Raw genomic sequence first — 22,859 nt, 5'->3', positions numbered from 1 at the left:
GCTTTCCTGCCCTTCACCCTCTCCTGGAGTTTGGTGAAACTCATATCCATTGAGTTGGTAATGCTATCCAACCATCTCATCCTCTGTTGCCCCCCTCTCTTCATGCCCTGAGTTTTTCCCAGCATCAGGTTCTTTTCCATTGCATCAGCTGTTTGCCATCAGGTTGTATTGGAGCTTCAGCTTCAGCATCAGTCCTTCCAGTGAATATTTAAGGTTGATTTCCTTTAGGATTGACTGGCTTGATCTCCTTGCTCTCCAAAGGGCTCTCAAGAATCTTCTCCAACACCACAATTCAGAAGCATCAGTTCTTTGGCGCTCAGCCTTCTTTATGGTCCAGTTTTCACATCGTATATAACTGTTAGGAAAACCGTATTTTTTACTGTCCAGACCTTTGTCAGCTAAGTGATGTCTCTGCTTTTAAATATGCTGTCTAGATGTGTCATAGCTTTCCTTCCAGGGAGCAAGCATCTTTTAATCTCATGCCTGTGGTCACTGTTCACAGTGATTTTGGAGCCTTGATATACTCCTTTGCCAATTTTAAACCAGTCTGTTGTTCCATGTCCAGTTCTAACTGTTGCTTCTCTACCGCGAACAGTTTTCTCAGGAGACGAGGTGGTCTGGTAGTCCCATCTCTTACGAATTTTCCGCAGTTTGTTGTGATCCACATAGTTAGAGGCTTCAGTGTAGTCAATGAAGCAGAAGTAGGTGTTTTTCTGGAACTCCCTTGGTTTCTCCATGATCCAACAAACTCCTCTGCCTTTCCTAAGCCCGGCTTGTATATTTGGAAAGTCTCAGTTCACATACTGCCTGAAGCCTAACTTGAAGAATTCTGAGCATAACCTTATTAGCAGGTGAAATGAGTGCAGTTGTATAGTAGTTTGAACATTCTTTGGCATTGCCCTTCTTTGGGATTGGAATGAAAACTGACCTTTTTCCAGTCCTGTGGCCATGCTTAGTTTTCCAAGTTTGCTGACATATTGAATGCAGTACTTTAACAGCATCATCTTTTAGGAGTTAAAATAGCTCAGCTGGAATTCCATCACTTCCACTAGCTTTGTCCATAGTAGTGTTTCCTAAGGCCAACCTAACTTCATGCTCCAGAATGCCGGGCTCTAGGTGAGTGACGACACCATCATACTTACCTTGGTCATTAAGACCTTTTTTTGCATAGTTCTATGTATTCTTGCCACCTCTCCTTAATCTCTTAATCTTCTTAATCTATTAAGAGATTATATAATATACTAAGGTTAGGTAATTATATAATATAATTACATGTTATAATAGCTTGGTGGGAGCTTGTCTTTATAAGAGAATGATTAAGCTCACAGATGCTGAAGTTAGGCAGTTTGGGGTTGAGTTTGTTTGGTGATTGATAGCTCATCAGTCTAGGGTACGATTATCTGTTTGGTTGTGTAAGGTTCGGTTTCTAATCCTGGACAGGCTCTTTGTGGGTCACCTATTTATGGGCTTCCCTGGTGGCTCAGACGGTAAAGCATCTGTCTACAATGCGATAGACCCTGGTTTGATCCCTGGGTCGGGAAGATCCACTGGAGAAGGAATGGCAATCCACTCCAGTGCTATTGCCTGGAAAATCCCATGGATAGAGGAGCCTGGTAGGCTACTGTCCATGGGGTCACTCAGTCTCGGACACGACTGAGTGACTTCACTTACTTACTTACTAGGTGACTCAGAGGTAAAGAATTCACCCATAGTACAGGAGACATGGGTTTGATCCCTGGGTTGGGAAAATCCTTTAAAGAAGGAAATGGCAATCCACTCCACTATTCGTGCCTGGGCTACAGTCCATGGGGCTGTAGAAAGTTAGACATGACTTAGCAACTAAACAACAACAACATATTATTGAGTGTATTGCTTGGCTTCTCTAAACCTCAGGTATGATAATAGTGCTGTTACTACTAATAGCAGCTATTCCTGTGGTGGTTGGTAAGATTAACTGAGAGTTCACATAAAAAGCATAGCATTAATTCCTGGGACACTCTTATTTTTGTCAGTTCATTACTAATTTCTACATTTTCCATACTTTCTGTTTCTTTAACAATTAAAAGGAGAGGCAAAAATTGGCCGAGAATTAAGATACCACTTAAAAAAAATAATAGCCCTGTAACAAATACTTTGCTACCTAACATTTAACAATACTAGAAGGAAATTCTGGTTATTTGTATTTAGAAAGCTGTTCGTTGTTTAGCCTAAAATGTCAATCTAAGTAAATATAACACAACAGTTTCATAACTTACAAATTATATTCTGAAATAGTTTTACTTTGCTGCTGCTGCTGCTAAACATAACTTTTGATTCTGTCTTTAAGGTCAAGCTTCTAAAAGATACCCTTGATGCCTGGAAGAAGGAAGTAGAAAAGAAGCCACCTACAATGTCAATAGATGATGCTTATGAACTGCTTAATCTCCCTCAAGGACAGGGACCGTGAGTCATTTTTAGTATCATCTTTCCCATCTCCTTGCAATTTGTCTTATACCTAAGGAAGATATTTGATAGCAGTGTGTCTAGGATAGTAAATACGTATAGGAAAGAATGCAGATTTATTAATCAGTGAAGTTTATAGTAGAATACATATGATAGGAAAAAAAAAGAAAAACATTTTAAGTATAGGCTGAAAGTTAAAACTTTACCGACAAAGGTCCTGATAGTTGAAGCTATGGTTTTTCCAGTTCAGTTCAGTTCAGTTGCTCAGTTGTGTCCAACTCTTTGCGACCCCATGAATCGCAGCACACCAGGCCTCCCTGTCCATCACCAACTCCCGGAGTTCACTCAGACTCACGTCCATCGAGTCAGTGATGCCATCCAGCCATCTCATCCTCTGTCGTCCCTTCTCCTCCTACCTTCAGTCCCTCCCAGCATCAGAGTCTTTTCCAATGAGTCAACTCTTCGCATGAGGTGGCCAAAGTACTGGAGTTTCAGCTTCAGCATCATTCCTTCCAAAGAAATCCCAGGGCTGATCTCCTTCAGAATGGACTGGTTGGATCTCCTTGCAGTCCAAGAGACTCTAAAGCGTCTTCTCCAACACCACATGTATAGATGTGAGAGTTAGATCATAAAGAAAGCTGAGTGTCGAAAAATTGATGCTTTCGAACTGTGATGTTGGAGAAGACTCTTGAGAGTTCCTTGGACAGCAAGGAGATCCAACCAGTCTATGCTAAAGGAAATCAGTCCTGAATATTCTTTTGAAGGACTGATGCTGAAGCTTCAATACTTTGGCCAGCTGATACGAAGAACTGATTGATTAGAAAAGACCCTGATGTTGGGAAAGATTCAGGAAGGAGGAAAAGGGGACGACAGAAGACGAGATGGTTGGGTGGCATCATGGACTCAATGGACATGAGTTGGAGCAAGCTCTGGGAGTTGGTGATGGACAGGGAAACCTGTATGCTGCAGTCCATGGGAATGCAAAGAGTTGGACACGGCTGAGTAACTGAACTGAAGGTTAAAATAACTTAGAATTATAGTTTGAAGTGACATTTTGAAAAGTTGATTTAAAATTAATTCTAAGTTATTTGAACCCCAAATATGGTTTTGTTATTTGAAGTGAATATGGTAACCTTGTATAGGCAACTTTTTTTTAAGGGTAAAGATTATACATAAGAATAATCTTTATCAATGATCCTACATATAGGGCAGCAAAGGCTACACAGATGTAGAGAACAGACTTTTGGACTTAGCAGGAGAAGAGGGTGGGATAATTTGAAAAAATAGCATTGAAACATATACATTACCATATGTAAAATAGATAACCAGTGAGAGTTTGATGCATGAAGCAGGGCACCCAAAGCTGGTGCTCTGTGTAGACCTAGGGGGATAGGGTGAGGAGGAATTGTGAGGGAGGTTCAAGATGGAGGGAACACATGTATGCCAATAGCTGATTCATACTGATTTATGACAGAAACCATCGCAATATTGTAAAGGAATTATCCTTTAATTAAAATAGATAAAACATTTTTTAAAAAAGAACAAACCTACTTAAGTCTTACTGATTTAATTAGGTGCCTAATATATGATCATACACAATAAAAGTAAGGTTCTTAAAATAATCATTTTAGATGATTGTGTAAATATTTTTCTTGTACATTACTCAATTCATGAAACAGTTTTCCTATTTTGCAGGCATGATGAGAGCAAAATTAGAAAAGCTTACTTCAGACTTGCACAGAAATATCATCCTGATAAGAATCCAGAAGGGAGGGTATGTACTGCCTTTCGAGTTAGGGCCTTGGGGTTGACTTGCTTTTGTTCTACTGCTGTTTCAGGTAGAGAAAAGATATACTTATGCACCAGTGTCTGCCTCATAATATATGTCTAGTATATGTTAAATTAACTTCTGATCGACGTGCTCATTTTTTGCATAGATGGTCATCTCTCATTTTATCAAAAGGACTGTTCTTTGACTAGTGTGAGTGTGCTCAGTCATGTCTGACTCTTTGTGATCCCATGGACTGTAGCCCACCAGGCTCCTCTGTCCATGGAATTTTCCAGGCAAGAATAAGTAATACTTTAGCAGGATGCCATTTCCTTCTCCAGTGGGTCTTCCTGACTTAGGGATCAAACCCACATTTCTTGGCGTCTCCTGCATTGGCAGGCCAGTTCTTTATCAGCTGAGCCACTGGGGAAGCACGACTAGTAACTTAAGGTTTTAATTCTCTTTTCTTACCCATGTTTGTTTGAAAATGAACTCTAATGAGCTGTCATATGAGTAATTGAAGACAGCCAAGAGATGGGTGAACTTAATTCATTTGTCAGTGATCCATTGCCACTCAGATTGCTTTGGGTAGTTTCTTTCTTTCTAATGACATCCAACTTCTTATGACTGTTAATGAAAAAACAGAAAATTTGGTTCAGAGTTAAAGTCATCTGCTGCCAGCATTCCCTGATCTTGTCTTTTGCAGCTTCCTACTATAATGCCAGTGGACACTCATAAAATCACATAAGGACCCCTAAAACTAGTGCTCATAGTCTGTTGCTAAAAACTTCAGGTAGTTTCCCCTGATTCAAGGCTAGTGTTTTTTATTAGAGATAGGCAATATTCCTGAGTAGGAAGATAGCATTGAAAAAAAAATCACTTTTATGTACTTAAGGTAGTTTTAATCAAAAAACCTGGGACATTTTTTGAGAAATTTAAAGCAGTTCAGATTAATCTAGGAAAGAAAACAGTCAATATAGGAAGAAATTTTGAAATCAGTATTATATTTCTAGACTTAAACTACCAGATACTAAGTACTCTGTAAAACTACAATAGTAATACAGTATTCTACTGGCACAAAGATCAACATATAGATCAAGGAACATTATAGAATAGTAATTAAGAGCATGGATATAGGAGTCTTAGCTCTGTCAGCAGTGGGCTTTGTGACCTTAGGCAAGTTATGTAACATCTTAAAAATGAGGTTATTAAGGGTACACACCTTATATAGTGTTTTGAGAATTATGTGAAATAATGTATGTAAAGCATTTAGCAAAGTGCCTGCCATAGTGCTTAAAAAATAGTACCTCTTATAACTATTTTTATAACAATTCAGAAACTATATCTGGTGTATATGAATTTAATATAACATTTATGGTATAAGCCAGTGAAGAAAAAATTTTCAGTAAATGGTATTGAGATCATTGAATACCTTTTATGGGGAAAAAAAAGTTGTTTCATCTGAAAACTATGCCACCTAAATTACAGTTCTAATGAATTCCTTAATATAAAAAACAGAACAAAATAGTAACTAAAGTTATTAGTAAAATACAAACTAGCTGTGTTCTAAGTTGTGATTTTAGGTGTTCTGAATTCAAGGTTGATTGTCTTTGGTTACATACAGGATATGTTTGAAAAGGTAAATAAAGCCTATGAATTTTTATGTACCAAATCAGCAAAAATTATGGATGGACCAGATCCAGAGAATATAATTTTAATTCTGAAAACTCAGAGCATTCTCTTCAACCGTCATAAAGAAGGTAAGGCATGTGTTATGATTTTTCCTCTAGCTAAGTCTACCATGTTCCTTGTTTCTGCCGCTTATTTCTTTTGGAGGGGATTAATATTTTTTTTATTATTTTTTATTAAATTTATTTTTATTTGGAGAATAATTGCTTTACAATGTTGTGTTGGTTTCTGCTGTACAACACTGTGAATCAGCCGTAAGTATACATATGTCCCCTCCCTCTTGAACCTTCCTCCTACGTATTTCTAATTATTTATGCAGAAGACTCTTGGAATTCCATTTTAAATACAGTAAAAGAGTAGTTTTCTGTAGTTAGACCCAAAATGTTTGTTTTATACCTTACAATTCTTGCCTATGTTTTTCAGTAGTTTACATTCTCAATAAGATTTCATTGTTCCTTCTTAAAGGACATTTCTGTTCTGTGGAGGTACTTGGTTAGTTTTGTCTTTAGCCATTTAATAATAAACATATTTAAATGAGATCTAAAATGGACCTGGAATTTAAGGATCATGTCTTTTGTAAGACTCCACCTATCTATAAACGTCTAAAGGCTGAAAACATCTAGGGTGTTCTGTTTTTTAAAAAGCAACAGAGCTTCCTTCGAGGTCCAGTGGTTAAGAATCCACCTTCCAGTGCAAGGGACACTGGTCCAATCCTTGGCCTGGGAATGTTTCACATGCCTTGGAGCAACTGAGCCTGTGTGCCACAACTGCTGAGCCCATGCTCTAGAGCCTGCAAGGTGCAACTACTGAAGTCCTTGAACCTAGAGCTATGCTTCCGAACAGGAGAAGCCACCACAATGAGAAGCTGCACGCTGCTTTATGCAACTGGAGAAAGCCCGTGTGCAACAATGAAGACCCACCACAGCCAAAAAATTAAATAAATAAATCTTTTAAAAAAAAGGCAAGAGAGGCTTTTCAAATGGTCATATATATCCCCTCACGCTTCATTTTTCTGTGGTAGCTCTCAAAATCCTCTGATCTTGTGGAACACTGAAAATTTTATAAATGAAATAAGTGATTTTTTGGTACAGGTTATTGGGAATTTCCGATGTTGTTTTTAGGGTGATTTGTGGTAGCCTAACAGTTAGACTTTGTTGGGGAGGTTGGATTTAGTTTCAGTATAACAGGTGTGTCCATTGGCTTGGAGCTAAACTTGGCTTACACACAAAATGGGAAACCTATTTGCTCTGTAGGATGGTGGGAGATAAGAGAATAATGAGAAATCTGAGATAAACAGGAGTGTTGGGTAATTTAAGATAAGTAGGATTCTAGTTTATTGGAGGGGACATCATGGGGATTGAGCAGCTTGGACATTAGAGCAGTGATTAATTGATTGAGTTTTGCATATAAATTCAACAGAAAGCATTTGTAAAACATTTAGTTACATGACATTTATCACTAATGAGAATAAATTTAAAGAAGTCTTTTCAAACCATTGGTTTGTTTTTTGGCTGATAACTCTATTTTAGCCACCATAGTGCAGCTGTAGCTCATTTTATGTGTTATCAAGGTGAGAATTTTTTTTCACGCTGTCTTCTACTTTTCACAAAGGGAGTTTATACTCAGTAAGTTCTACGGTAGTGGGTCCTCATCTGATAGAACTTAACATTAATTCATTCACTCTTTTCCTTATGTATGTATGTGTTAGGACTACCAGGACCAGTTCCAAGGAGCTTTTTTTATTTAAGCTGTCTTAAAAATGGGTTAAAGTAGATTATTGGTCATTCTCAAAAGGTAAAAGTTATAAAGATCACATGGACCATACAGAAAGTAGATACTCTGCGAAGGATCAAAACCACTATACACAAAGTTTATACCAGGAACTACTCTTTTTCTAGTAGAAGCATTTTAGAGAGGTCAACCAAACAAGTTTGCTAGTAGAAAAGATCCAAGGGATTTGTTCTCAGTTTAATTTCTTTATATAAACTAGAATTAGGAAACATTTAAGATGTTGGCTGTTTTAATTTCTTTTTGACAATGTAATTAAAAATTAACTTAAAATCATAATTATTTCAGATTTACAGCCTTATAAATATGCAGGATACCCCATGCTAATTAGGACTATAACAATGGAAACTTCAGATGACCTCCTTTTCTCAAAAGAATCACCATTGTTGCCTGCTGCTGCAGAGCTGGCTTTCCATACGGTTAACTGCTCAGCCCTCAATGCTGAAGAGCTTAGACGGGAGAATGGGATTGAGGTAATATGGAATGATCTTTGTCCTTGTCTTAAAGCTAGTTTAGGCAAACTGTCTCTTAGCAATAAAGAATTCACCAAGTATGAATACAGTTGATACAGTTTCTTTAATTTATTGCAACAGATTACCATGTTCTTTATATTCTAATACCAAAATTAAAATAAATGGAGCCTTATTGCATAATATGAATTGGAGAATATTAGATTCAAAGTTGGTGAACTTAATATTACTTGCAAAATAGTGTAGCAGGATGCTTTGAAAAAACTGCAGGGTTCTTTGTTTACTTGTTTATTTATCAAATGTTAATTGAGCCAACATTTATTTGCCAAGTTTCTAATACTAGAAGGTTAATTAATGTTTTGTTCCTAGCAGAGGAGGCTTGTTTCAAACTTTGAGAGTTAACTGCAGACTTCTTTCTGTGCAGGTGTTACAAGAGGCATTTAGTCGCTGTGTGGCTGTCTTGAATCGTTCTAGTAAACCAAGTGACATGTCAGTACAGGTAAGGCTATTCCAAGAAAGTTACTCTAGACTAGTAGTTCAGATGTTAGGTGTGTTTTAGAATCACTTTGAGGGCTCATTAAAACCTGGGTTGCTGAGGTCTGCCTCCCAGGTCCTCTGCCCAAAGTTTCTGATTCAGAAAGGCTAGGGTAGGAGCCTGAGAATATGCTTTTCTAACAAAATTCCCAGATGATACTGATGCTGTTATTCTGTGTATCACACTTTAATAAGCACTGTGGTAAATCATATGTAATCTGTTGGCTTAATTTTTTTTCCTTATAATAGAGTGATATAATGAATCCCATATCCCCTTTACCCAGTTTCAAACATCTGTAATTTTTCCATTTTTGTTTCACTTATCTTCCATCCCCTTCCTTAATTCCTTCTTTACTTCCATACTTTACTCCCATACCTAGAATTTTTCATTTTCTTCTTTTCTGTTGGATTATTTGGTAGAAGATCCATCAGGAACATTAAGATCACTGTAAAATGCATCTTTTTGACCTTTTGTGTATGCCAGCAAAATTTAGAATAGAAAACAATTCGGTACAGGCTTTTGAGTTTCATCTGTATTTTTATTAATAAGTATAGTACATTATTACAATTCAGGGCAAAAATACTTTAATCCAGAAGTTGGCAAACTTTTTTTTATAAGGGGCTAGAGGGTGATTATTTGAGACATTCAGGTTACATGTAGTCTGTTGCATATCTTTTAAATTATTTATTTATTTTTGGTTGGACTGGGTCTTTGTTGCAGAGCATGGGCTTTCTCCTTGCGGAAGTGGGGGCTTCTCTTTATCATGGTGCACAGGTTTCTAATTGCAGTGACTTCTCTTGTCACTGAGCACTGGTGCTAGGGTGAATGGGCTTTAGTAGTTGCTGCTGGAGGACTCTAGAGCACAGGTTTAGTAGTTGTGGCACATGGACTTTATTGCCCCACGGCATGTGGACTCTTTCTGGACCAGGGATCAAACCTGTGTTTCCTGCATTGGCAGATAGATTCTTGTCCACTACCACCAGGGAAATCCTATTGCATGTTTCTTATTTGTGACTTTTACAACTCTTTGCAAATGTAAAAGCTAAGGCTTCCTGACCATACAAAGACAGATCATGGTTGACTTGGCCTGTGGCCGTATAGTGGCCGTGGTTTGCCAACCTTGTATCTATAGGGTATCTTAACCAGAAATACTGATAATTCGGTAGAAATGTTCTGTTTAATTTTGGAGCGTCATATATATCATTAAACATTATTACGAATCTCTGCTGATTTGATTTCCACTGTCTTAAACAGGAATGCACAAGTGACCTTTTTTTACTCTGTTGTGTTATCTGCAGGTGTGTGGACACATAAGCAGATGCTATAGTGTGGCTGCCCAGTTTGAAGAATGCCGAGAGAAGATTACAGAAATGCCCGGCATCATCAGGGATCTCTGTCGGGTGCTCTATTTCGGCAAGGTAGATGTTACCGTTTACTGTTTTTCTGGATTCAGTCAGCAATTAGTTTTCTCGTCAAGTAGCCAGTCCTCAATTTATAAATAAGTTGTTTTCCTAAAATTATTTTCAAGTAAATGACATGGATCTCTAAAAACGTTTTTCACTGAATCCTTGCTGTAAATGATGACTTTGTTCCTGGGCTGGCCCACAAAGAATAAGACAAGAGTGACATATCTAGATGGAAGTTGGTTTCCTCTGAACATTTGAACAGGCAGGGAAGCAAGAGAGAAGACTAAGCTATCAGTCTAGTGAAAGTAAAGTGAAGGAAAGTGAAAGTGAAGTCGTGTCCAATTCTTTGGGACCCCGTGGACTGTAGCCTGCCAGGCTCCTCTCTCCATGGGATTCTCCAGGCAAGAATACTGGAGTGGGTTGCCATTTCCTTCTCCAGGGGATCTTCCCAACCCAGGGATCGAACCCGAGTCTCTCACATTGTAGGCAAACGCTTTTAATCTCTGAGCCAAGAGTCAAGTCATAGCATGAAAAGGCCATAGGGATCTGAGAGCTTGCTGTTCTTCCCAGTCCAGCACTGCTGAGGGAAGTTGACTATGGGTGATGTGTTAAGTGATGGGAAAGGAAAGAGATTCTCTGGTAACTGAGCAGAGTGACAGTTGTGTTGGAATAGAATAGGATTAGCTTGCTGATCCTGGGCTAAGGTACCTAGAAATAAGGAATCTGATGAAAACACGTCCCCAGCTATATTTACTTGACATACTTAGGTGTGTCTAATAAGAAAGAAATGCTGGTATAAAGAAGTAAATCTGTACACTTACACTAAAGGCTTCATTGATATACTTAAGATTACTGGCACATGTATTGCTACTAATGCCTCATCACTGTTTTTAAAAATACAAGAGGTGAAACAAAACAGTATTCTCAAGTCTTTAACACTAATTGGCTCCAAAGATAGTAATTCTGGTACAAATCAAATCCACATTGAGGTATCACCTCACTTTGGTCAGAATGTCTATCACCAAAAAGTCTACAAATAATAAATGCTGGAGAGGATGTGGAGAAAGAGATCCCTTGTATACTGTTGTTGGGAATATAAGTTGGTGTAGTACAGCCACTATGGAAAACAGCATGGAGGTTCCCTGCTGCTGTTGCTGCTAAGTCGCTTCAGTTGTATCCGACTCTGTGCGACCCCATAGATGGCAGCCTACCAGGCCATCCCTGGGGATTCTCCAGACAAGAACACTGGAGTGGGTTGCCCTTTCCTTCTCCAATGCAGGAAAGTGAAAAGTGAAAGTGAAGTCGCTCAGTCATGTCCGACTCTTCCCGACCCCATGGACTGCAGCCCACCGGGCTCCTCTGTCCATGGGATTTTCCAGGCAAGAGTACTGGAGTGGGGTGCCATCGCCTTCTCCGGAGGTTCCCTAATAAAACTAAAAATAGAGAAAGAATACTGAAGTGGGTAACCATTCCCTTCTCCATGGGATCTTTTTGACCCAGGGATTGAACCTGGGTCTCCTGCATTGCAGGCAGATTCTTTACTGCCTGAACCACCAGGGAAGCCCCAGAGCTACTATATGATCCAGAAGTTCCACTCCTAGGTACCTATCTGGAAAACTACACATTTGAAAATATATGTGCACCCTGTGTTCATAGCACTATTCATAATAGCAAAGGCATGAAAACAACCCAGGTGTTCATCAACAAATGGTTGGCTTAAGTTGATGTGTATACACACACACACTTTATATATACACACAAATACACACAATGGAATGTTATTGAGCCATAAACAAAGAATGAAATATTGCCATTTGCAGCAGTATGAATGACCTAGAGAATATTATGCTTAGTGTAACAAGTCAGACAAAGACAGGCACTGTATGATATCACTTAAATGTGGAATCTAAAAAATAATACAAATGAACATATATACAAAATAGAAACAGTCTCACAGACATAGAAAACAAACTTATGGTTGCCAAAAAGAAAAGGAAGAGGGAGGCAAGGAGGGACAAATGAGGAAAATGGAATTAACAAATACAAACTGCTATGTATAAAATGGGCTTCCCTGATAGCTCAGTTGGTAAAGATTCTGCCTACAGTGCAGGAGACCCTGGTTTGATTCCTAGGTCAGGAAGATCTGCTGGAGAAGGGTTAGGCTACCCACTCCAGTATTCTTGGGCTTCCCTTATGGCTCAGCTGGTAAACAACCTGCCTACAATGTAAGAGACCTGGATTCTATCCCTGGGTTGGGAAGATCCCCTGGAGAAGGGAAACGCTACCCACTCCAGTGTTTTGGCCTGGAGAATTCCATGGACTGTATAGTCCATGGGGTTGCAAAGAGTCAGACATGACTGAGTGACTTTCACTTTCATTCATAAAATAGATAGGAAGGATTTGTTATCCAATTGTATAACACAAAGACTTATATCCAATATCTTGTATTAACTATAATAGAATATAATCTCCAAAAAAAAAAGAATCTCTGTGTTGTATACCTGAAACTAATACAATATTGTAAACAACCATGCTTCAGTTTTCAAATTAATTTTTTAAAATAGTAATTCTGTGTCTTGTCACATGGTTACTTTAATTTTAGGCTTTAAATGATATAGGACTCAGATATAAACCAGAATAGAAAATATAAGAGGAGGTAAACACACATACAATAAGATAGTTAAGTAGCTTCTCATACATTCACAGTCTGTTTCTCTTGGGAGCTTTTTTTAAAAATCCTTTAATTCCATTACTTTTATTCTCAGAGTATTCCAAGAGTGGCTGCCCTTGGGGTAGAATGTGTTAGCTCTTTTGCTGTGGATTTCTGGCTACAGACACACCTATTACAAGCTGGAATTTTGTGGCATCTGCTTGGTTATCTGTTTAATTATGACTACACCCTGGAAGAGAGTGGTATTCAGAAAAGTGAAGAAACAAACCAGCAGGTAATGTGAACATTACTTTAACACTGAATTTGAACCCAAACTGTAGATTAATGCAAAAGCAAAGCCCTAGCTATCTGGAGCCCTCAAGGCATAAACTGTTTTTCAAGATTATTAAGCTTATTGTTCTTTAAGCCCCAAATCTTTTTATTTTAACCACTTATCCCAGAAGAATTCAAGACCATGGAATTTGCAATAGCATATACTGGGCATAACTTAATCTTTTCTTGATTACTCAGAATCACCTTTGTGATTGCAGAATTATGGTTGTATAAACAAGGAAGTGATAACAGTCCTGTTGAAGCTTGTTTACCTAAACGCTTGAGAACTTACCTGATTTTTTTTTACAGATTTTTTTTTTTAACTTACAGATACTTTTTCTGTCACTCCTTTCTTATTCATTATTCATATTGTGAGTATGTGCCTCTAGTGATCAAATCTACTTAATCATCTCTTGTTCCCCATCCTATCCCCCAGGGTGCTTGTTCCAGTTATCAAAAAGTTACTATATTGGATATAAATGACAACATAGATCCTGATTGTCTTTCATATAAATAGAAGAATAAGCTGTAATGCATGAACTTTTCTTTTAATCATTTTTTAATTTCAAATTCTTTACTTTTTAGTTGAAGGATAATTGCTTTAAACAATTTTGTTATTTTCTGTCAAACATCAGCATGAATCAGCCATAGGTATACATATGTCCCCTCCCTCTTGAACCTCTCTCCCTTCTCCCTCGCCACCCTACCCCCTAGGTTGGTATAGAGCTCTTGTTTGAGTTGCCTGAGACATACAGCAAATTCCCATTAGCTATCTATTTTAAAAATATGGTAATGTAAGTTTCCATATTACTCTCTCCATACATCTCACCCTCTCCTGCCCTCTTTGAGTTCCTAAGTCTGTTCTTTATGTCTGTTTCTTCACTTCAGTTCAGTTCAGTAGCTCAGTCATGTCCGACTCTTTGCGACCCCATGAATTGCAGCACACCAGGCCTCCCTGTCCATCACCAACTCCCGGAGTTCACTCAGACTCACGTCCATCGAGTCAGTGATGCCATCCAGCCATCTCATCCTCGGTCGTTCCCTTCTCCTGCCCCCAATCCCTCCCCAGCATCAGAGTCTTTTCCAATGAGTCAACTCTTCCCATGAGGTGGCCAAAGTACTGGAGTTTCAGCTTTAGCATCAGTCCTTCCAAAGAAATCCCAGGGTGGATCTCCCTCAGAATGGACTGGTTGGATCTCCTTGCAGTCCAAGGGACTCTCAAGAGTCTTCTCCAACACCACAGTTCAAAAGCATCCATTCTTTGGCGCTCTGCCTTCTTCACAGTCCAACTCTCACATCCATACATGGCTACTGGAAAAACCATAGCCTTGACTAGATGGACCTTAGTCGGCAAAGTAATGTCTGCTTTTGAATATGCTCTCTAGGTTGGTCATAACTTTCCTTCCAAGGAGTAAGCGTCTTTTAATTTCATGGCTGCAATCACCATCTGCAGTGATTTGGGGGCCCAAAAAAATTAAGTCTGAGACTGTTTCCACTGTTTCCCATCTATTTCCCATGCAGATGCCATGATCTTCGTTTTCTGAATGTTGAACTTTAAGCCAACTTTTTCGCTCTCCAGTTTCACGTTCATCAAGAGGCTTTTTAGTTCCTCTTCACTTTGTGCCATAAGGGTGGTGTCATCTGCATATCTGAGGTTATTGATATTTCTCCAGGCAATCTTCATTCCAGCTTGTGCTTCTTCCAGTCCAGCGTTTCTCATGACGTACTCTGCATATAAGTTAAATAAGCAGGGTGACAATATACAGCCTTGATGTACTCCTTTTCCTATTTGGAACTAGTCTGTTGTTCCATGTCCAGTTCTAACTGCTGCTTCCTGACCTGCATACAGATTTCTCAAGAGGCAGGTCATCTCTCAGAATTTTCCAGTTTCTTGTGATCCACACAGTCAAAGGCTTTGGCATAGTCAATAAAGCAGAAATTGATGTTTTTCTGGAACTTTCTCTTGCTTTTTCCATGATCCAGTGGATGTTGGCAATTTGATCTGTGGTTCCTCTGCCTTTTCTAAAACCAGCTTGAACATCAGGAAGTTCACAGTTCACGTATTGCCGAAGCCTGGCTTGGAGAATTTTGAGCATTGCTTTACTAGTGTGTGAGATGAGTGCAATTGTGCGGTAGTTTGAGCATTCTTTGGCATTGCCTTTCTTTGGGATTGGAATGAAAACTGACCTTTTCCAGTCCCGTGGCCACTGCTGAGTTTTCCAGGTTTGCTGGCATATTGAGTGCAGCACTTTCACAGCATCATCTTTCGGGATTTGAAACAGCTCAACTGGAATTCCATCGTCTCCACTAGCTTTGTTCGTAGTGATGCTTTCCAAGGCCCACTTGACTTCACATTCCAGGAAGTCTGGCTCTAGATGAGTGATCACACCATCATGATTATCTGAATCATGAAGATCTTTTTTATACAGTTCTTCCATGTATTCTTGCCACCTCTTCTTAATATCTTCTGCTTCTGTTAAGTCCATACCATTTCTGTCCTTTATCAAGCCCATCTTTGCATGAAATGTTCCCTTGGTATCTCTAATTTTCTTGAAGAGATCTCTAGTCTTTCCCATTCTGTTGTTTTCCTCTATTTCTCTGCATTGATTGCTGAAGAAGGCTTTCTTATCTCTTCTTGCTATTCTCTGGAACTCTGCATTCAGATGCTTATATCTTTCCTTTTCTCCTTTGCTTTTCACCTCTCTTCTTTTCACAGCCATTTGTAAGGCCTCCCCAGACAGCCATTTTGCTTTTTTGCATTTCTTTTCCATGTGGATGGTCTTGATCCCTGTCTCCTGTACAGTGTCATGAACCTCATTCCATAGTTCATCAAGCACTCTATGAGATCTAGGCCCTTAAATGTACTTCTCACTTCCACTGTATAATCATAAGGGATTTGATTTAAGTCGTACCTGAATGATCTAGCGGTTTTCCCTACTTTCTTCCATTTAAGTCTGAATTTGGTAATAAGGAGTTCATGATCTGAGCCACAGTCAGCTTCTGGTCTTGTTTTTATTGATTGTATAGAGCTTCTCCATCTTTGGCTGCAAAGAATATAATCAGTCTGATTTCGGTGTTGACCATCTGGTGATGTCCATGTGTAGAGTCTTCTCTTGTGTTATTGGAAGAGGGTCTTTGCTATGACCAGTGCATTTTCTTGGCAAAACTCTATTAGTCTTTGCCCTGCTTCATTCCGCATTCCAAGGCCAAATTTGCCTGTTACTCCAGGTGTTTCTTGACTTCCTACTTTTGTATTCCAGTCCCCTATAATGAAAAGGACATCTTTTTTGGGTGTTAGTTCTAAAAGGTCTTGTAGGTCTTCATAGAACCATTCAACTTCAGCTTCTTCAGCGTTACTGGTTAGGGCCTAGACTTGGATAACTGTGATATTGAATGGTTTGCCTTGGAGATGAACAGAGATCATTCTGTCATTTTTGATATTGCATCCAAATACTGCATTTGGACTCTTTTGTTGACCATGATGGCTACTCCATATCTTTTGAGGATTTCCTGTCCGCAATGGTAGATATAATGGTCATCTGAGTTAAATTCATCCATTCCAGTCCATTTTAGTTCACTGATTCCTAGAATGTCGATGTTCACTCTTGCCATCTCGTTTGACCACTTCCAATTTGCCTTGATTCATGGACCTGACATTCCAGGTTCCTATGCAATATTGCTCTTTACAGCATCGGACCTTGCTTCTATCACCAGCCACATCCACAGCTGGGTATTGTTTTTGCTTTGGCTTCATCCCTTCATCCTTTCTGGAGTTATTTCTCCACTGATCTCCTATAGCATATTGGGCACCTACTGACCTGGGGAGTTCCTCTTTCAGTATCCTATCATTTTGCCTTTTCATACTGTTCATGGGGTTCTCAAGGCAGGAATACTGAAGTGGTTTGCCATTCCCTTCTCCAGTTGACCACATTCTGTCACTACTGCCCTGCAAATAAATTTTTAGGTACAATCTTGTTAAATTCCTTATATTTGCATTAGTATATGGTATTTATCTTTTTGTTTCTGACTGACTTCACTCTGTATAATAGGCTATAGATTCATCCACCTCATTAGTACTGACTCAAATGTGTTCCTTTTTATGGCTGAGTAATATTCCATTGTGTATATGTACATAACTTCTTTATCCATTCATCTGTCGATGGACATCTAGGTGCTTCCATGCTCTAGCCATTGTAAATAGTGCTGCAATGAACATAAGGGTACATGTGTCTTTTTCAGTTTTGGTTTCCTCAGGGTATATGCCTGGGAGTGGGATTGCTGAGTCATACGGTGGTTTTATTCTAGTTTTTTAAGGAATCTCCATACCATCTTCCATAGTGGCTGTATCAGTTTACATTCCTTCCAACAGCACAAGAGCATTCCCTTTTCTCCACACCTCCTCTAGCTGATGATGGCCTTTCTGACCAGTGTGAGGTGATATCTCATTGTAGTTTTGATTTGCACTTGTCTAACGATGAGCAGTGTTGAGCGTCTTTTCATGTGTTTATTAGCCATCTGTATGGCCTCTTTGGAGAAATTTCCGTTTAGGTCTTTTCTCCCGCTTTTTGATTGAGTTGTTTTTTTTTCTGGCCTTGAGTTATACAAGTTGTTTGTATATTTTGGAAATTAATCCTTTGTCCATTGTTTCATTTGGTATTTTTGTCTCCCATTCTTAGGGTTGTCTTTTCACCTTGTTTACAGTTTCCTTTGCTGTGCAAAAGCTTTTAAGTTTAATCAGGTCCCACTTGTTTATTTTTGCTTTTATTTCTCTAGGACAGGGCTTATATAGGATCTTGCTTTGATTTATGTTATCAAGTGTTGTGGCTATGTTTTCCTCTAACAGTTTTATAGTTTCTGGTCTTACATTTAGGTCTTTAATCCATTTTGAGTCTATCTTTGTATACGGTATTAGGAAAGTGTTCTAATTTCATTTTTTTATGTGCAGCTGTCCAGTTATCCCAGAACCAATTATTGAAGAGGCTATCTTTCCCCTGTGTATATTCTTGACTCCTTTGTCAAAAATAAGGTACCCATAGGTATGTGGGTTTATTTCTGGGCTTTCTATCTTGTTCCATTAGTCTATATTTCTGTTTTTGTGCCAGTGTCATACTGTTTTGATGACTCTAGCTTTGTAGTATAGTCTGAAGTCAGGAAGGTTGATTCCTTCAGCTCCGTTCTTCTTTCTCAAGACTGCTTTGGCTCTTAGGGGTCTTTTGCATTTCCATGTGAATTGTGAGATTTTTTTTTGTTCTAGTTCTATGAAAAATGCCATTGGTAATTTGATAGGGATCGCATTGAATCTGTAGATTGTTTGGTAGTATAGTCATTTTCGCAGTGTTGATTCCTCCACCCCAGTAACATGGAATATCTCTCCATTTGTTAATGTCATCTTTGATTTCTTTCATCAATGTCTTATAGGTTTCTGTATGCGGTTTTTTTTTGTCTCCTTAGGTAGTCGTATTCCTAAATATTTTATTCTTTTTGTTGCGGTCATGAATGGGGTTGATTCCTTAATTTCTCTTTCTGATTTTTCATTGTTAGTATATAGGAATGCAAGTGATTTCTGTGTATTGATTTTCTGTCCTGTGACTTTGCTAAATTCACTGATTAGCTCTAGTAATTTTCTGATAGTATCTTTAAGGTTTTCCATGTACAGTATCATGTCATCTGCAAACAGTGAGACCTTTACTTTTCCAATCTGGATTCCTTTTATTTCTTTTTCCACTCTGATTTCTGTAGCTAGGACTTCCAAAGCTCTGTTGAATCCTAGGGGTGAGAGTGGACACCCTTGACTTGTTCCTGATCTTAGGGGGAATGGTTGCAGTTTTTCACCATTGCGAATAATGTTTGTTGTGGGCTTATCATATATGGCCTTTACTATGTTGAGGTAGGTTCCTTTTGTGCCCATTTTTTGAAGAGTTTTGATCATAAAAGCATGCTGAATTTTGTCAAAGGCTTTTTCCACATTATTGAAATTATCATATGTTTATCTTTCAGTTGGTTTATATGGTGTATCACATTGATTGATTTGCCTATAGTGAAGAGTCCTTCCATCACTGGAATAAACTCAACTTTATCATGGTGTGTTAGCTTTTTAATGTGTTGTTGAAATCTGTTTGCTAGAATTTTGTTGAGCATTTTAACATCTATGTTTATCACTGATATTGGCTTGTAGCTTTCTTTTTTGTGTGTTGTCTTTGTCTGGTTTTGGTACCAGGGTATTGGTGGCCTCATAGAATGGGTTCGGAAGTGTTTCTTCCTCTGCAGTTTCTTGAAGGAGTTTTAGAAGGATAGGCATTAGCACGTCTCTAAATGTTTGATAGAATTCACCTGTGAAACCATCTGGTCCTGGGCTTTTGTTTTTTGGGAGATTTTTGACCACAGTTTTGATTTCAGTACTTGTAATTGGATTTTTCATAATTTCTATTTCTTCCTGTTTCAGTCTTGAAAGATTGTGAACTTTTCTAAGAGTCTGTCCATTTCTTCCAGTTTATCCATTTTATTGCCATATAGTTGTTCATAATAGTCTCATAATCCTTTATATGTCTGCACTGTCTGTTGTAACCTCTCCTTTTTCATTTGTAATTTTGTTGATTTCATTCTTCTCTTTTTTTCTTGATGAGTCTGGCTAAAGGTTTGTAAATTTTGTTTATCTTCTCAAAGAACCATCTTTTAGTTTTGTTAATCTTTACTGTTGTTTCTTTGATTTCTTTTTCATTGATTTCTGCTCTGATCTTTATGATTCTTCTGCTAGTTTTCGGGGGTTTTTTGTTTGTTTGTTTGTTTGTTTTAAATAATTTTTCCAGTTGTTTTAGGTGTAACGTCAGGTTGTGTGATTTTTTTTCTTGTGTCTTGAGGCAGGATTGTGTTGCTATAAACGTCCCTGTTAGAGCTGCTTTTGCTGGATCCCATACATTTTGAGTTGTGTTTTCCTTGTCATTTGTTTCTAGGAATTTTTTGATTTGCCTTTTGATTTCTTCAGTAACCAGTTTGTTATTTAGAAACGTATTGTTTAATTTCGTATGTTTGTGTTTTTTACATTTTTTTTCTTGTAATTGATGTCTCGTCTCATAGCATTGTGGTCAGAGAAGATGCTTGATACAGTTTCAGTTTTCTTAAATTTACTGAGGTTAGAATTATGACCCAAGATGTGGTGTATCCTGGAGAATGTAATGTTCCATGTGCACTTGAGAAGGAAGTGTATTCTTCTGTATTTGGATGAAATGTCCTGAAGAGATCAGTGAGATCCATCTTGTCTAATGTATCATTTAAGACTTGTGTTTCCTTATTCATTTTCTGTTTTCATGATCTGTCCATTGGTATAAGTGGGGTGTTAAAGTCTCCTCCCATTATTGTGTCACTGTCAGTTTCTCCTTTTGTGTCTGTTAGTGTTTGTTTTACGTGCTGAGGTGCTCCGATGTTGGTTGTATAGATGTTTGCAATCATTAGGTAGTGTCCTTCCTTATCTCTTGTAATATTCTTTATTTTAAGGTCTCCTTAGTCTAATATGAGGATTGCTATTCCAGCTTTCTTTTGGTTTACATTGGCGTGGAATATATTTTTCTACCCTCTCAGTTTCAGTCATTATATGTGTCTTTAGGTCTGAAGTGGATTTCTTCTAGACAGCATATATATGGGTCTTATTTTTGTATTATCCATTCAGCTGTCTGTGTCTTTTGGTTGCAGCATTTAATACATTTATTTTTAAGGCAATTATTAATATATACCAGACCACCTGACCTACCTCTTGAGAAACCTATATATGCAGATCAGGAAGCAACAGTTAGAACTAGACATCGAACAACAGACTGGTTCCAAATAGGAAAAGGAGTACGTCAAGGCTGTGTATTGTCACCCTGCTTATTTAACTTACACGCGGAGTACATCATGAGAAACGCTGGGCTGGAAGAAGCACAAGCTGGGATCAAGATTGCCGGGAGAAATATCAATAACTTCAGATATGCAGATGACACCACCCTTACGGCAGAAAGTGAAGTGGAACTAAAAAGCCTCTTGATGAAGGTGAAAGAGGAGAGTGAAAAAATTGCCTTAAAGCTCAACATTCAGAAAACTAAGCTCATGGCATCTAGTCCCATGGGGAAACAGTGTCAGACTTTATATTTTGGGCTCCCAAATCACTGCAGATGGTGATGGCAGCCATGAAATTAAAAGACGCTTACTCCTTTGAAGGAAAGTTATGACCAACCTAGACAGTATATTCAAAAGCAGAGACATTACTTTGCCAACAAAGGTCCGTCTAGTCAAGGCTATGGTTTTTCCAGTGGTCATGTATGGATGTGAGAGTTGGACTGTAAAGAAAGCTGAACGCCAAAGAATTGATGCTTTTGAACTTTGATGTTGGAGAAGACTCTTGAGAGTCCCTTGAACTGCAAGGAGATCCAACCAGTCCATCCTAAAGGAGATCAGTCGTGGGTGTTCTTTCGAAGGACTGATGCTAAAGCTGAAACTCCAGTACTTTGGCCACCTCATGCAAAGAGTTGACTCATTGGAAAAGACTCTGATGCTGGGAGGGACTGTGGGCAAGAGGAGAAGGGGACAACAGAGGATGAGATGGCTGGATGGCATCACTGACTCATTGGACATGAGTTTGATTCAACTCCGGGAGTTGGTGATGGACAGGGAGGCCTGGCGTGCTGCAATTCATGGGGTCGCAAAGAGTCAGACACGACTGAGCGACTGAACTGAACTGAACTGATGAACCTTTAGCCATTTTCTTAATTATTTGGATTTTTCTTTTTTTTTTTTTAATATCTTTTTCTTGTCTTGTATTTCCTAATTATATAAGTCCCTTTAACATTTGTTTTCAAGCTGATTTGGTGGTACTGAATTCTCTTGACTTTCACTTTTCATAAACTCGACATTAGTGTTGAGGACTTCAGTACCTTTTTTGTTTCTTTTTCTTTGCTTTCTCTTCCTTAATATGTTCCATACTGTTTTGATTCCATAAATGTACTATTTCCTGATAAGAGATCTATTTTAATAAATGTGTTAATTTTTTTGTAACAGGAAGTAGCCAACAGCCTTGCCAAACTGAGTGTCCGAGCTCTAAGTCGCCTTGGAGGTTATCTGCCTGAAGAACAAGCAACACCAGAAAATCCAACCATTAGGAAAAGTTTAGCTGGCATGCTGACCCCGTATGTTGCTAGAAAACTTGCTGTTATTAGTGCTACTGAGGTATGTGCTTCAGAGCTAGCCTGTGTTTTGATAGATACTGCAAGATCCTCTACATAATAGAGGAATATAACAATGTTGATTGCTTTCAGAAATCTAAAAATTGAAAATGCGCACACACTTGTTCTCTCAACTAAGAAATTTGGTTATTGTGCCTTGGTGCTGATGATAGCAGCTCTATACGTCTGGGGATAATAACTCCCTTCTTTCCTCCTAGCACAAAGCTCAGAAAATGTAAAGTGTAAAAACTTAGGGAATTCCCTGATGGTCCAGTGGTTAGGATTTGGATTCAAGTCAAGGGCCTGGATTCAGTCCCTGGTTGAGGAAATAAGATCCTGCAAGCCGTGAGACACACACCCCCACTCTCCCTCCCCACAAAAAAAACATTTAAAGGAGAGTTAACTGTGTATGTGTACACTTAAAATTGAGCAGAGCGACACAAAGGGAAAGCACTGTAGATGGCTAAGCAGGCATAAGCTTATGTCTGCAGAACTACTTAATGCAGCCTTGAATCAGGGTTTGGCTGAGAAAATTGGAACTGAATCTCTGCCCGTAAATTCTGCTTCCCTTTCTAGGAGTATGCTTC

The 22,859-nt window shown here is 38.6% G+C and overlaps 1 protein-coding gene across 2 annotated transcripts in view; it reads left to right on the top strand.

Annotated features, from left to right (window-relative positions):
• The window catches only part of DNAJC13 (DnaJ heat shock protein family (Hsp40) member C13), a 158,751-nt gene that overhangs the window by 103,751 nt on the left and 32,141 nt on the right, over positions 1-22,859 (top strand). For both annotated transcript variants that reach the window (XM_004003339.6, XM_042237066.2), the window contains exons 34-41: positions 2,327-2,442; positions 4,138-4,216; positions 5,835-5,970; positions 7,976-8,160; positions 8,582-8,656; positions 9,991-10,110; positions 12,864-13,043; positions 22,109-22,276. In XM_004003339.6, coding sequence (XP_004003388.1) covers positions 2,327-2,442; positions 4,138-4,216; positions 5,835-5,970; positions 7,976-8,160; positions 8,582-8,656; positions 9,991-10,110; positions 12,864-13,043; positions 22,109-22,276 — 1,059 coding nt within the window. The remainder of the gene's footprint in view (positions 1-2,326; positions 2,443-4,137; positions 4,217-5,834; positions 5,971-7,975; positions 8,161-8,581; positions 8,657-9,990; positions 10,111-12,863; positions 13,044-22,108; positions 22,277-22,859) is intronic.

Source organism: Ovis aries, chromosome 1 (assembly GCF_016772045.2).
Source record: "Ovis aries strain OAR_USU_Benz2616 breed Rambouillet chromosome 1, ARS-UI_Ramb_v3.0, whole genome shotgun sequence".
Lineage (NCBI taxonomy): Eukaryota > Metazoa > Chordata > Mammalia > Artiodactyla > Bovidae > Ovis > Ovis aries.
The sequence above is the reverse complement of the archived record's forward strand: the minus strand, read 5'-3'. Positions and strand labels throughout refer to the sequence as shown.